Source organism: Taeniopygia guttata, chromosome 1A (genome assembly GCF_048771995.1).
Source record: "Taeniopygia guttata chromosome 1A, bTaeGut7.mat, whole genome shotgun sequence".
Classification (NCBI taxonomy): Eukaryota; Metazoa; Chordata; class Aves; order Passeriformes; family Estrildidae; genus Taeniopygia; species Taeniopygia guttata.
Window position 1 is genome coordinate 16,467,328 of NC_133025.1, and position 14,043 is coordinate 16,481,370.

Below are 14,043 nucleotides of genomic sequence, written 5' to 3' on the forward strand. Positions count from 1 at the left end.
GTTTCCTTGAAATCAACATTTAGAATCAACTGAAGATTTTATTTTATACCAAGCAAAAACTCAGTTGTTGGTTTGAATATTATTGATTGTTAATTCTCTCTGAAGTATTCTAAATCAGTGCAATGCCACGTAAGTTACCCACAATTTATTTCAACCTTCTATTTTCAAAGAAAATAAGCAAATTCAAAAAGAACAGGTCTCTCTGTAAAGACCTGAAGAATGTAATCTACCTTCTATCATGTACATGCTTGATGCTAAATGAATGTTAAGATTTATCCTCTGTAGGCTATCTTCTCACCTATAATAGAGGTCAACATCACTGCACAGACTTCACAGGTCTGACATCCTTGCAGAAAGCAGAGATAGATACACACATCATGGACAAACTCTGACATAGATACAGCTTACAACAGACTTCAAACTATGCCTTTGCTAGTCAATTTTTCTTATAAGTTCAATGTGACCAATAACACAGCCTTAGTAAAGAGCTTAAATACTATTTTAATTTCCTTGCAAATATTAACTCTTCCAAAAGTAATGGCAGAAAAAGAGATCTGTGTCTTTGAATATATGGGAACAAATCTGATTTCTGAAAAGGGTATTTCACTTTGATATACAGCCTTTAATTTAGCTTTCTATTTTCTATTCATCTTTCAGACGTCTGCTCATGACTTTAATCATTGTTTTTCTTACATTTCCATATACACAGGTCTGGATACTGGGAATTTCTTGGAAGATTAGGAAGGCAATAAAGACAGACCTCACATAATTTCCTTGAAAAGCAAAGTGTGGGAAACATCAAGAAAGGGGCAAGAAAATTAATTTGAGATCACATTCTGCCACTTCTTCCTAAAGTAAGGCTTTACATTGTGAATAGTGTCACTGTAGGGAGAAATACTTTTCAATACAAGACCCTGCAGAACAGCCAGGCCATTACTGGAGATCAACATGCACTTACAAAAAAAATCAGCAGTGACCTAAAATTGCATTTTAAGAGTGCTTTTAAGTCTTGTCTTTGACAATCAAATCAAAATGTAATGTTTGAAAATCTTTATTATTTTAAAATGTCTTTGTAAAACTTTTACGGGTAGTTGTATAGAAACACAAAGGCTCAAGCTTGGTGGTTCCTGTATTCACTGAATGGTGCCTTACTTTCTGAGTAACTGAATAGCTCTCCAACATGGGAATTAACCTGGCCTCAAGTGAAGAATGTCTGTTTTCAGAATTATCAAAGCAAGACTTAAGCTTCCGCATGAACCTTCAAGCTCTATTTAGGTGAACAGTCATCATGACTCCCACTCCTCAGACTGAAAGCTGGATGTATTTCCCAGGGAAATCCTCTTGTCTAACCACAAGGTAAACTGTAAGATTTACGATATAGAATTCTGTGGACTCTACTGAAAGGTATGGTTGCCTATATACATCTACAGCTGTCCCTTATGGCTTTAGAGTCTCTTGATCTATACATCATTCTACATAATTCATTTCAAGATAGTTTTGCTTTTTCTTTATAGTAATTTAAAAAAAATATGCTATTTAAGTGGACTTTCATTACTCACAGCTATAATGGAAATCAAATGTTTTCATAAATGCAGAAAAATGCTTAATTTACATGTTAGTCCTGGAAATGCAATGAACAGCAGCACAACACAAAGAGGCATTTTTGTTGCTTAAGACTTACTTACATTTAGTCTGAGAAGAGGAATTTTGAAAGTCCTAGTTTTTAAAAAATGCTCATGAAGCTGTACAACTTTACAACATCAAATTGAAGTAATACTTCAGGATTCCAAGAGGGATGATGAATTAAAGTTGACTGAGAAGAAAAATATAGTGCTTAAGTTAGGAATGGAAGATGATACAAAGAATTTGTCTCTACATATAAATGCTCTTTCAAATGATATGGGGAAGGAGAATATAGCTTAAAATGTTGCCTTAATGCTTGAGTTATGCTCTATTCTAGTTTTCAATTATACTAGAAAAGAAATTCCCGTGGAAATAAGGGAAAAGAAGGTGACATCTTGGAAGGAAAAGTTTTGGTACCCAAATGTAGTTGTACCCATACAATAGTTAAACTTTTGTCTCTGAAGCATGTTTGAACACATTAATCTATTGCCCTACCAGTTCAGGATGAAACTATTCTGGCACAAAATCTCAAAATCAAAGCGATTACATTGGCAATGTCCTCATGATGAAAAACGGAACTCAGTTATAAGTATCTAACCAAGTGCAGCCATACTAAAAAGGTCCTTACAGTCCTGTCTTGTGAATATTGCATCATTCAACTGCAATTTTAAGTTTATATGTTTAAATGGCAAACAATCAGACATACCTGGGGCTTCTGAAGCAATACGAATCAGCTTTTTCATGGCTTTTCTATTATGCAAGTAAAACACAGGAGGAGATAATGGGACGTTTTGTGACTAAGCTCCTCTTCTAATCTGCCAATCCTGCCTGTACTTGGAATGCGACTTCTGCAGAACTTAAAATATTAATTTGAAGACATTGCTATGGAGACTCTGAACAGAAAAGCTGAACTACCTGGTCTCTCTTAAAATATTTAAGCTTTTAATCATAAGGGATACTGGCACACATGCGAACTCAAGCCCTCTAAAGTGGGTTTCATAGATGTGTCGCTGCCATTTCAGCGGCAGAAACCGCGTGCCAACAGCAGTCCCCATAAGGACCGCAGATGAGGAATACAGTGAGGAATTGTTCCCTTTAGCATCTGTGGTCGTGTCGAGGCGCAATACATCGTGGAGATGTCGAGCCGCACCGTGCAGGTGAGGGGACTGGGAGAGACAATTCTCTGGGCCACTTCTTCTGCCGAGACCCCACGTCAGCCGAGAGCAGGGATTCCCAGAGGAGGCTCGGGGCGGGCACCGCCTCCGCTCCCTTGCCCTCTCTCCGCTCCCCCCGGCCGCTCCTCCGCGCCGCCTCTCCGCGGGCAGATGCGGGGGGCCGGAGCCGGCTGTACCCCGCCGAGACCTAGGGCTCGCCCCGCGGTCCCTGCCCGCCGCACAGCAGGGCTGGCAGCAGCCTCCGCGGGGACGGGGACAGTGGCCCCGCGGCTCCTCCCTCCCCGAACCCGGCGGGCGCCGCCCGTGGAAGGGAGCGGTGCCGGGGGCGATGCGAGCCCCGGGGCGGGCGCGCTCCCCCGGCGGGGACGCGCGAGCGGAGCGGCGGGCGGGAGGGAAGGAGCGCTCTGCGCGGAGCGCTGAGCACCTGTGGGCGTGACCGCCGGCCCCCTCCTCCTCCTCCCGCTTCCCGTTACTTGAAGGGGCAGCGCTGCTGTAGCGGCAGAGCCCGAGAGCGGAGCGGGCGGCGCAGGGAGCGGAGGCGGTCCGCCGCCGACCCTTCGTCTCAAGTGTTCCGGCCGCATCCCGCGCCTCCGCCCCGTCGAGCAGCAGGAGCGGTCGGGAGGGGAGCTCAGGCTGGACAGGCCGTGGGGGGCCGGGGCTGTTCTCGCCCTGCGGGCGCTGGGCCGGGGCGCGGATCGCTCTCTCTGCGCGGAGCTGCCCGGCGGAGCCCTGCCCTGCCCTCGCCCCTCGGTGGCCCCCGCGGCCATGCTGGCCTGGGCCGGGGGGCGGCGGTGCCCTGAGCGGGGGTCGCCGTAGAGCCGCGGGCGGGCGGCGGAGGCGCCGCGTTAGCAGCGCCGGGGCCCGCGCTCCGCCTGCGGGGGCTGTCCCCGGGACGGGGAGGCAGGGGAAGGACAGCCAGCGGAACAACTTCTGCAAATTAAAAACAGAAAAGAAAAAAATAAAGAGGCTCGTTCGTGGGACATCTTCGAAGCTCAGTACCACTCGAGGCATCCCAGCCGCAGTGAAACCCTCCGTGCTAGTGCATCCCACCACAGTGACAGGAGGAGAGCTGGCTGTGGCCGCTGTTCCCAAGCCCCGCGTGCTTTAGAGTCGCCTTGGCTTTCTGGCTGGAAGATGATTCCTGCAACAGGACCATGCTGCTGCTGATGAACAGCAGAGTCGCTGGAAGATGCCTTCCTTGAGGATTACACGTGGAGCAAGGCCATCAGTCAAGGGGAGAGCTGGCTGGTGAAACTGTCTGACTTTACCCCCACCGGGGAAGTGGCTTCAATGGCTCCATCTCCCAGGAGAAGCAGTAGGAAAGATGCCAGCGCCTTGCCAAGCATGTCCTCAACTTTCTGGGCTATCATGATCCTGGCTAGTCTCCTAATCGCTTACTGCAGTAAGTACATATTTGTCCTGGTGCTTTTGCTGAGCATAAATCCACACCCTTCCTATGTGAGGTAACACTTCAGGGGAAGGCCAAGCTCTGAAGCTGGCAGGCACAGGTACTGTGCCTTAGACTTGCCACTCAGCACATCTTCCCCCACTCCCCTATGGCAAAGCTGGTACTTTAATACTGCTTTAAATACTGGCATTTTAATACTGCTGCTATTTAATACTACAGGAGAGTGAGATGTTCTTAGGTTGTAGATGTTGCATTTCCACTCCAAATCTAATTCTAAAATCTCTTGGATTTTAGAAACAAACTTTCTAGCGGTAGTAGCCCTGATCCGCTGTTCACTATTTATTGTCAGATGTTACCAGATTTATCTGAGGCTGTTCCCTCCACATACATGCTCTTCTAACTCTGTCCACCTTCCATGAAGGGACAGCTGGTTTGCTTATGTTCATTCTTTTAGGAAGCACATACTTCATCAAGTGACAGATGTCTTAATATCCCTGGGATCATATGTGATCCTCTGAAATTCCACAGAAGCAAATCTTGGCACTTTCTTAGCACATCCTCAGCAGTTTAGTAAGTCCGTGTTGCCGTTTTTAGAGCTGCATCTCAGGTTAGCAGTAGAGTTTTTATATTCTTTTTTCAGGCTTGATAGATTTTCCATTAATTAAAGTGTTGCAGATAAGGTATATGTAAGAATCAAGTACTTGGACTATAAATACTTTTAAAGGTATTTTTTTTTCCTGCTTTTTTGTTTGTTTTTGGCCATTTTTGTTTGTTTTACTTTCAGCAAGAATCAATTTCAAGCAGTTATATAATGTAAATGGAGTTAATGCCCACACCTCAAGTTAGGGAATGCAAGTTAGTCCATAGCACCAGAGTAGGAAACTTGCAAAGAGAATAGAAAAGCAGTTTTTACGTTATAATAATAACAATAAAAGAAACACAATTTATCAGGAAGGACCCACACAGCTTTGCCAAAATGAATCTACACTGTATTTTCCCACCCTGAGCTGAAAGGGGTCTATAATTTACCCATGGTGCATATTGCTCTCATTAGCTGTAGCATAAAAGATTTTGTACTAGGCTTGTCTTGTTGAGCTGTAATAGGTGTAGGCTGTGATGAATAGGAAATAATGCTGGTTTGCAGGAGCATACCTGCTGCATTTCTTAACCCTCTGTTCCATTTCCTCCAACTGTATTGCACTGACCATTTTTCTATGTATGTGTTTTGGTTTTGTTTTTTTTTTTTTTTTGTTTTTGTTTTTTTTTTGGAAACAAGATTGTAACTGGTTAGGAGAACCTTTAATTAACTTCTGTTTTGTATATTACAGGGGTCCTTTATACTGATGACACTGAAAGTGAATTATGCCAAAAAGAATAACATATTTTGGAGGTTTTTTTGTAATTTAGCACATTTTGCATTACACTTCTCACTAATAAATTATATTAAACAGGATACAGTTTAAATAATATAAGTTTGTACATAATGATATATTCAATGTGGTAATGTAGAGAATATACTAAACAACATAGTTAGTTGTAAAATAATATATTGTATCATGGGAGTGCATATTATGGAATCAATAGTTCAAATGCAAAGGGAATTCAGTTTGGTGTTAGTGATAGGAAAAATTTTGTTAAGTTTGTGTTAGAAGTGTCCAAAGTGTCACAAGCTTCTTATGAGACTATATGAGATCCTCTGTGCATAATTCTAACCATGAACTCTGCCACTTTAAAAATTACTTATTTTTAGAGATGAGAATTTTGACAATGTTTTATCATAAGGAATGTAGTCATCCATTTGAATTGTTACATATTGTTTGAATTGAACATAATTGTTTCACTGTTTATTTTTTGCATTGTTTACTGATGAAAAATGCAAATATTTGCTGATAATCTGAAGGCATTTTCTAGTGTGCTTTAAGATCAGTTTCTAATTACTCCTTTCAGCCAGTGTAGATGGTGTTCCTCAAATATGTAGTACACTCTTCATTTCATATAGCACTGAAAGGCACCATGCTGCTTAAAATATGCAGTGTCAAAACACTCCACCATTTATGTAATACTTCACTGATTTGACAATTGCAATTCCAAATGTTAATGAAGCATCATGAACATTTTCTCTAGTGGTAGTATTTGAGACATTGAAAAAAATGGTTTATGCTCTGTGAAAAATCAAGATTAAAAAAAGTGAAGCTATTTCTAGGTAAAGCAGCACTTCAGATTTTATGAATTCTCTTAAAAATCAGCTAGAGTTTAATCAGCCTTTTTTTCGTCTGATGCCTCTTTTTGAAGAAAAGCAAATTTGGGGAGTATGTGATAACTTTAAAAAATGCTTTAAAAATAGCAGGATTGCCATATTTCATAGGAAGTAAAAGGAAATATTTTGACTGTGTAAGGTGGTCTCTATTTTCCCCACACCTCAGGTGTATAACAATAAAGGTGAATATATTATCAAACTAATTTTAGGAACCTAATATTTTATTATTTTATTGTTTAAGTCTACTGCAGTTTAACCCTGCAGCCTCCAAAACAAAATTTGGAAAATAACTTTTCCATTTTTCCTTTCTTAATAGCACTGTAAATACAATTTTTGATGTATCTTGCCTATTTCTATTTTTAATCTGTTAGTCTGACAAAGCTTATTTCTGAATCAATTATTTGAACATTGCTTCTCCTTTTAATTACTTTGTGAATCTTTGTTTCTGGAAGTGTATTTGTTGTACAAATGTAGTCATCCCTATTCCTGGGAGCAATCAGTAAACACCATACTTTAAGTTCCACTTTGCAGATAAACATATTTATAAAGAATGTTCTGGATGTACATGTACAACCCATTATCCTTTAGTATATGAAGCCCAATTATATTCCTACTGATGTGGTAAAATGATAAACTGATAATTTTTTTCTTTCTTAAATGTTTAGATTATACTTAGGGGTAATGGCTCCATCCTATGGTGGAAGAGAAACCTGCATCAAATCAATTAGGTTAGTTGCTATAGTGATAAATATAATGTAATATTCTCCATCTGAAGGAAAATGGTCTGATTTGAAAGGCTCTCAACAGGGGAAGACAAAACCAAAGTAGTAGAAATAGGCTGTTTATGGTCCTTGGTGTGACCAACAAGGAGTTATTTTACTAAGCAGAAGCATCATTAAATGCAAAAAACAGCCTCAGGAAGCTCTCCTGTTAGAGGGTGGCCACCTTCATGGCAATTCAGAATTAAAAGGGTTGTTTTTGATTCCAGACATGTATCTTGCATACTTGCTTAATAAACAGTAGTAAACCAGAGAGAAGTACCTACAGTGAGTACCTCACATAGTGTCTTTTATTGTTGTAAAGGTAAAATGAATAGGTTTGTTGTTATGGGTTTTTTTAAATTCTTTATAACTGGAGTATGTATTTCTGTTCATGCTAGAAAGTTTTGTCAAATTAAGGAACTTCTACGTGGTATCACATTTGCATGCTACATTAGGAATCTAACATAGTTTTGATTCAAAACTACTTTTAAGTACATTTATTCAGTTGACTTTGCTATAAATACTGAAAAGCTTTTTATATGTAAATGGTAACTTTTTAAGCAATATAGGAATCAGCTTTTAGCAAACTTATGGCAGTTACAAGCTTTTACTTTTCCTTTTTTATACTGTTTTCTAAGCCTAATCAGTTGAACGCTAGAGCCCTGTGCTGTTCCGTTAAGGTAATACTTCTGAGGGTGAGTAAATGGGTTTTTTTGAATGGGTACCAAAATTGAATGGTGCTTGGAACATTGACCTCCATGCTTTGAGTATAGTGTATGGAAGAGAGCAGTATGAAAACCAGCATTTATGCTTACTACTGATGATAGTAGGAAAAAGGGGTCTAAAAGTCCAGAATGCAAAGTATTTCCTGTAACATAATACAGAGATAATTTTGCTATTGCTGAGCAGGGCTTACACAGAGCCAAGGCCTTTTCTGCTTTCCTTATTGCCACACTGGTGAGGAAACTGCAGGTACATGGCAGGTTAGGAGGAGGCACAGTCAGGGCAGGTGACCCCTAATGACCAAAGGGATGTTCCAGACCATGTGCCATCATGCTCGGTATATGAAATGGGGGGAAGAAGGAGGGGAGGTTGGGAGTGATGGTGTTCATCTTCCAAGTCATTGTTATACAAGATGGAGCCCTGCTTTCCTGGAGGCAGCTGAACACCTGCTTGCCCATGGGAAGGGATGAATTAATTTCTTGTTTTGCTTTGCCTGTGTGCATGACTTTTGCTTTCCCTATTAAACTTACCTTTCTCTCAACCTATGCATTTTCTAGGTTTTACCTTTCTGATTCTTTCCCCAGTCTTGCTCATGGGGACTGAGTGAGCAGCTGCCTGGGGCTGGGTTCCTGGATGGAGTTAAAACATTAAAAAATATTATATGAATTTATATTATGTTAACCTTTATTAAATTGAGATCCTGCTACATATTGGGTAGACATGGCTCATTTGAGAAATACCTTTTCATTTTCCTGTTCTAGAGTTACTTTCTGTCTAAAAGACATGGGCTAGTATGGTCTCCAGGTCTTATTATTTCCTTATTTGAGACTGACAGCAGGAATGGCAATTAACTGTGACTGTCATCTGGCCACTTCTACAACAGGGGCTACTATGTCATCATGCATAGGCTACTGAACAGCTGTTAGATGGTAAATGGTTACTGCCCATTTATGTTGAATGCAAACAAGTCAGCTCTGAATGAAAGCCTTCAGCTCCTGTTATTGATCTGTTGTCATTCAGGTCCCTTCTGTTTTCAAAACTGAAAACCACAGATTTTTAAAAAATCCGTTTACCTGATCTGTAACTGTATTATATTTTCTGCAAGAATTACTCTGTATGTATTTTTCCCAAACTCTGTAGGATGTGACATAGAGAACAACTGTTCTAAGTCAAACTTTTTTCAGTCTAATTTGTATATAAAAAGGAAAAATAATGCCTTTATGACATTAAATAGGAAAAATAAAATATTAAAATTCTGGTTTTTTATGTACTGTCCCAATTTCTCCTTTTGAGGCAGACTCAATTTTTGTGATAAAACCAGTGCTTGGAAGTTGATGGCTTCTACAGCATACTACCTGTCAGTGTGAGTACCAAATTGACACTGAGATTGTCTCACCAGTTGTGCTGTAGTCTGTCCAGATGATGTATTACATAGAAGTCCTTGGCATCAACATAAGAAATGTCTTCTTACTGCTTTGAATGTTGAATTTGACCCGTTTAAGGCTAAGTAAGCACCATTACAATTTCTCAAATGTGTTTGATTTTGGCAATTCATACTTCCATTGCACGTATAACCACTGATGTGGTTGGACAATGGGAAGTAGGTAGGGAGGAGAAACTAGAAGGAAAATGGATATTTTCAATTAAATATGTGGTTGAGAAATATTCTATGTCTTTCAGCAGGATTGACAGGACAGAAATTGAGACCTCTTCGACAGTTTGTTTTGTGCTCTTTATGTAATGTACTATTTTTTTCTTACCATTTACTATGAAAACAGTACTGGGGCCATGGAGTAGAGCTCTGCTGCTCCAGCTAAGGGTATGAGCATGAGATGGATTAGATTTTCTTTTACTGGGGTCCTGTTAATCTTTTGGTCTTTCCTTGCTGATGCCACTGAAGAAGTAGTAGAAAGACCTACGGTATTTTCCCACTCATTCTTCTCTGCTAGAAGGGGATGGTATGAAATATCTCAGTTTTTAAGGTGTAATTTAGTGCTTTCTTAGAGTGCTCTAACCACAAGGTTATTACATGAAAAAACCCACATTGACAGCTAGTCCAGCATCTGGCATGTCAAATATTGTTTGTTAGTGGTGTGCATTGAATGTTGTCAATAACTCAAAAATGAACTTGGATACTGAGCCTATATACTTCTGTGTTAGATATATAGGCAAATCCAGGCAGGTTTGCTTAGCCACAATCTTCCTGGTCTGCATATTCTTTGTTGCTAAATTCAAACTAGAATGTTTCCACGCTTGATCTCATGTTTGATCAGGTGTGCTGTTCCACTGCTGGGCTGGGAATCTATTTTTTTTTCCCTGTGTTTAAGTCTAAGTTAGACTGCTTTTTGGACAGATGGTTGGCAAATTTGCTTATTGTCAATGTTTTGAAAGTCATCTCTTCCTGCATTTATGTTAGCCCTACAAATAGGAAAATGTTATGTGGTGACTATTTGAAAATATATGAACCGTATTTAGACTGTTTTCCAATATTTTTGGTATAGAGGTTTATTTCAAAGAGTTTGTGCATTCTTTTCAAAAAAGGGCTGTTCATGAATAACAAGTAAAATGGTAGAGGGCTTTGCATGTGATGTGATGCATGTGATGACCTTTGGAACTCTTCCAAACTTTATGGCCTGTGTATTATTCTTATCTCTGGACTGCTTCTTCAAACACTTGATTGCTCTCAGATAAGAGGAAATCATCTAACTGGAGTGAGGAGTATAACTATTTTTTAAAAGGGTTTCTGAGCAGCAACCCCTCTGGTTTTCTCCTGAGTAGCATCCAGTTACTGAATATCATCTGTGCTTTTGCATGTCATAGCACTTCTCTTTGTTGCCTGTGGAGAAGTACAGCAATAAGGAAGTTGCTTCTCTGGAAGAATGTGATATTTATTTTGTCAAATTGTATCTTGCTTTTAGACAAAATATAAACTATATGTACAGAAACCTTAAATTTTTCTTGTTACCGTGCCCATCAAGGCTGTAGGTTGGTGTGACTTACTTATAGTTCTGATGGTTTTTTAGTTTGCTTATATATGTTTGTTTATTTTGTATATTTCTGCCTTGTGGAATCACGGAATGTTATGTGATGGAAGGGACCTTTAATGGTCAGCTAGTCCCAAACTCCCTGCCATGGTCAGGGCCACCTTCCTCTAGACCCGGTTGCTCAGAGCCGCATTCCAGGGATGAGAACTTTTCTGAGCAACCTGTTCTGGTTCCTCAATGCACTCACATTAAAGAGGTTCATTCTTATATCTAATCTAAACCTCCCTATTTCAATTTGAGGCTACTAATACTTTGAAATATTGCCCCTTATCCTATCACTAAATGGCCGAATAAAAGGATTCTCTTGAAGCCTGAGTTAACTCATGCCTTTATCTGACCCTTGGCTTCAAGAATCCTCCTCCACTGTTATATTTGCTCTTCCAACGGGAGAGTGTTTTAACAGGGCAGGATCTTATGATGTTTTTAGGATCACATACCTTACATAATAAAACATCCTTCTGCCTTTGCCTGAAACTGACAGTAACAATTTATTCTATGACCTTATTGTTCATTCTAGTGTTTGGAAGGTCTGATAGTGGGACTGCCTCTGGTTTTGTTTTGTGTGGAGGTTAATTCCAGAACACAGTTAACAGATGTGTCCTGTTTGTATTTTCTGTACCAGAAACAGCCCAGAGTAAAAACACAGAACAGAATGCCTGGAAGATTGGAAATATTTCAGATTGCAATTTTTATTTATTGGGTTGATTCCTGTTTTTTCATCCATTGCAGGGGAGAATTGTATTGACCAACTTTATTTAAGCATAGCTTTAGAACCTGATGATTCTGTTATGTCTCATCTGAGAGAAGGGTCCTGAATTCTTACAGAAAGGAGAATTCACTACATATGGGAAAAAAATCACTACATATGAAATGAAGTTGAACAAAAAGTACATGGGAATTCTTTCTGAGTTACTGCTAGTCCTAGTATAATTTATGGTGGCTTTGACCTTTGCTCTTGGAACTCTTTTATTTTTTTTTTTTTCTGATTATCTTACAATGCTGATCTTGACAAATGTGTTCTAAGAGATGATACACTGACAAATAGAGATACCTTTAACCCTGACTACCTCTATCACTCTTCATGCTTTCAGCTATCAATATTCCTTTTAGTGGATATTTAATTTTTCCATTGAATAGACCAGTGCAAAGTTTGGCAGAGCATCTTAGCCAGATGACAGAAGTGGGTTTAAGCTGAGCAGTTGCACTGTTCATTAAATGGCTCAGTTGAACGCAGAAATGTTGAAATGCTGTGGGAACACTGGCTTCTGGCACTTCTTCTGGCAGACCCAGAGGAAGCACACAGAAGTGATCAGGGGGCTGAAGCCTATGAAGACCAGTAGAGAGAGATGGAGTTATTCAGCCTGGAGAAGAGAAAGCTTAGGGAATGCCTTAGTTACAACCTTGCAGTATATCAAGGGGGCTTGCGAGAAAGATGGAGAGAGATGTTTTACCAGAGCCTGTAGCGACAGGACAAAGAACAATAGTTTAAACTGAAAGAAAGTAGATTCACATGGGACATAAGAAGTCTTTTACTGTGAGTGTGGTGAGACACTGGCACAGTTTGCCCAGAGAAGCTGTGGATGCCCAGTCCCTGGAAGTGTTCAAGATCAGGCTGGTTGGGGTTTTGAGCAACCTAGTCTAGTGGAAGGTTCCCCCGCCCATGGTAGTGGGGGTCGGAACTAAATAATCTTAGAGTCCCTTCCAACCCAAACCAGTCTATGACTTTTTTTTCTCTTACTTTAAATTAAACAAATACAAGTGTAACAGATATTGAGAATTTACCTGTTGCTGATAACATTCTCTTGCATTACTGAAGGGGTTCACTGGTTTCTTGTATTTTGAGCCAAAATGAACCTTCTACTTAATTAGACCTTGGGTAGATGCTTTTCTTGTGTGCAACCTAAAAGAAATGTGGCTGTTTTTTATTATTTATTTTCTATACTGAATCCAATGTAGTTCTCTTTATCAGCTTGAATCATAAAAAATGGAAAATTCTTTCCTGAATTGAACTAATATAATAACCTGAGTTCTTATTGAAATAATTTTGTTGAAAAATATCAGAAAAGTTTTACAGAGGTTTCTAAGTATCTACTGTCAGTAATGCTCTACTGAACATTCATTCTAGGGTGAGGAGTATATATGGTTATGTGTGTATATGTGCTCAGCAAAAAAAAAAAAAATATTTAAAATAAAAATAAGAGGCTTTAAAATTTGATATTTGATTTGAAAGGTAATAATTTTTATGAAATTACCTGCTCTAAAGCATTTGACCTAACATGTGCTTACAGAGCATAATATCTGGAATAATGATTCTTCTAAGATATCATTTTAAAGAACTTTCATAGATATTTTCATTTTAAGTTATCAGCTCCAGCCAGAAAACAAACAAACAAAACCAGCAAACCTAAATATAAATTTTATGAAAGTCAGATCCTTATCGATTAAAAGAAACAGCTGACAAATAATTTCATCTGAACAGGATGGGTCTTTCCTTACTTTAGATTTCTGCAGTGTAGTCATCTATATTTACCATAATCTCATTTTAAAGTCAGTGAAAGCATAAACATTTTCATAGTGCAGTTCATGTGACCTTTTTAAAATACATGATAGAGATTAGAGTTTGATGTAAATTGTGCTGCAGAAATGCTTGTTTTTGTTGGCAGATAGACAACATGCTATGATTTTAACATGAATGTTATCACATTAATCCAGTCCATCATTACAGCATCTTTAGGATGTTGCTCTTCCTATTTCCAAGGCCTACATTTAATATTAAAATGTTTAATGCCAAGTAACTGGTTCAGTATTTCTATAGGAAAGAAAAACACAGAAAAATGGGCTTGTGATACACAGTGATTAAGACTGTAGGCCCAGGTATTGAATTAATGCAGCAAAGGATTTGTACAATTCGAGGGATGTAGTTGGCATAAATTACTGGGATTTTCTGAAGACATCTTTGCAAACAGTTTTAATCCCAAGTATTTTTTGCAATGTTTTTTGTTACTTTAAGTTCTCCAGTTTCCTTGCCAGTATTGTCACACTCTGGACACTC

The 14,043-nt window shown here is 39.3% G+C and overlaps 1 protein-coding gene across 18 annotated transcripts in view; it reads left to right on the forward strand.

Annotated features, from left to right (window-relative positions):
• The first annotated feature begins 4,067 nt into the window (after positions 1–4,067).
• The window catches only part of TAFA5 (TAFA chemokine like family member 5), a 673,456-nt gene continuing 663,480 nt past the window's right edge, over positions 4,068–14,043 (forward strand). For 16 of the 18 annotated variants that reach the window (XM_072920433.1, XM_072920377.1, XM_072920426.1 and 13 more), the window contains exon 1: positions 4,073–4,200. In XM_072920433.1, the coding sequence (XP_072776534.1) occupies positions 4,089–4,200 (112 nt within the window). In that variant the 5' untranslated portion in view covers positions 4,073–4,088. Of the gene's footprint in view, positions 4,201–14,043 lie in introns of all 18 variants that reach the window. The other 2 variants (XM_072920321.1, XM_072920345.1) reach the window with 1 other exon arrangement.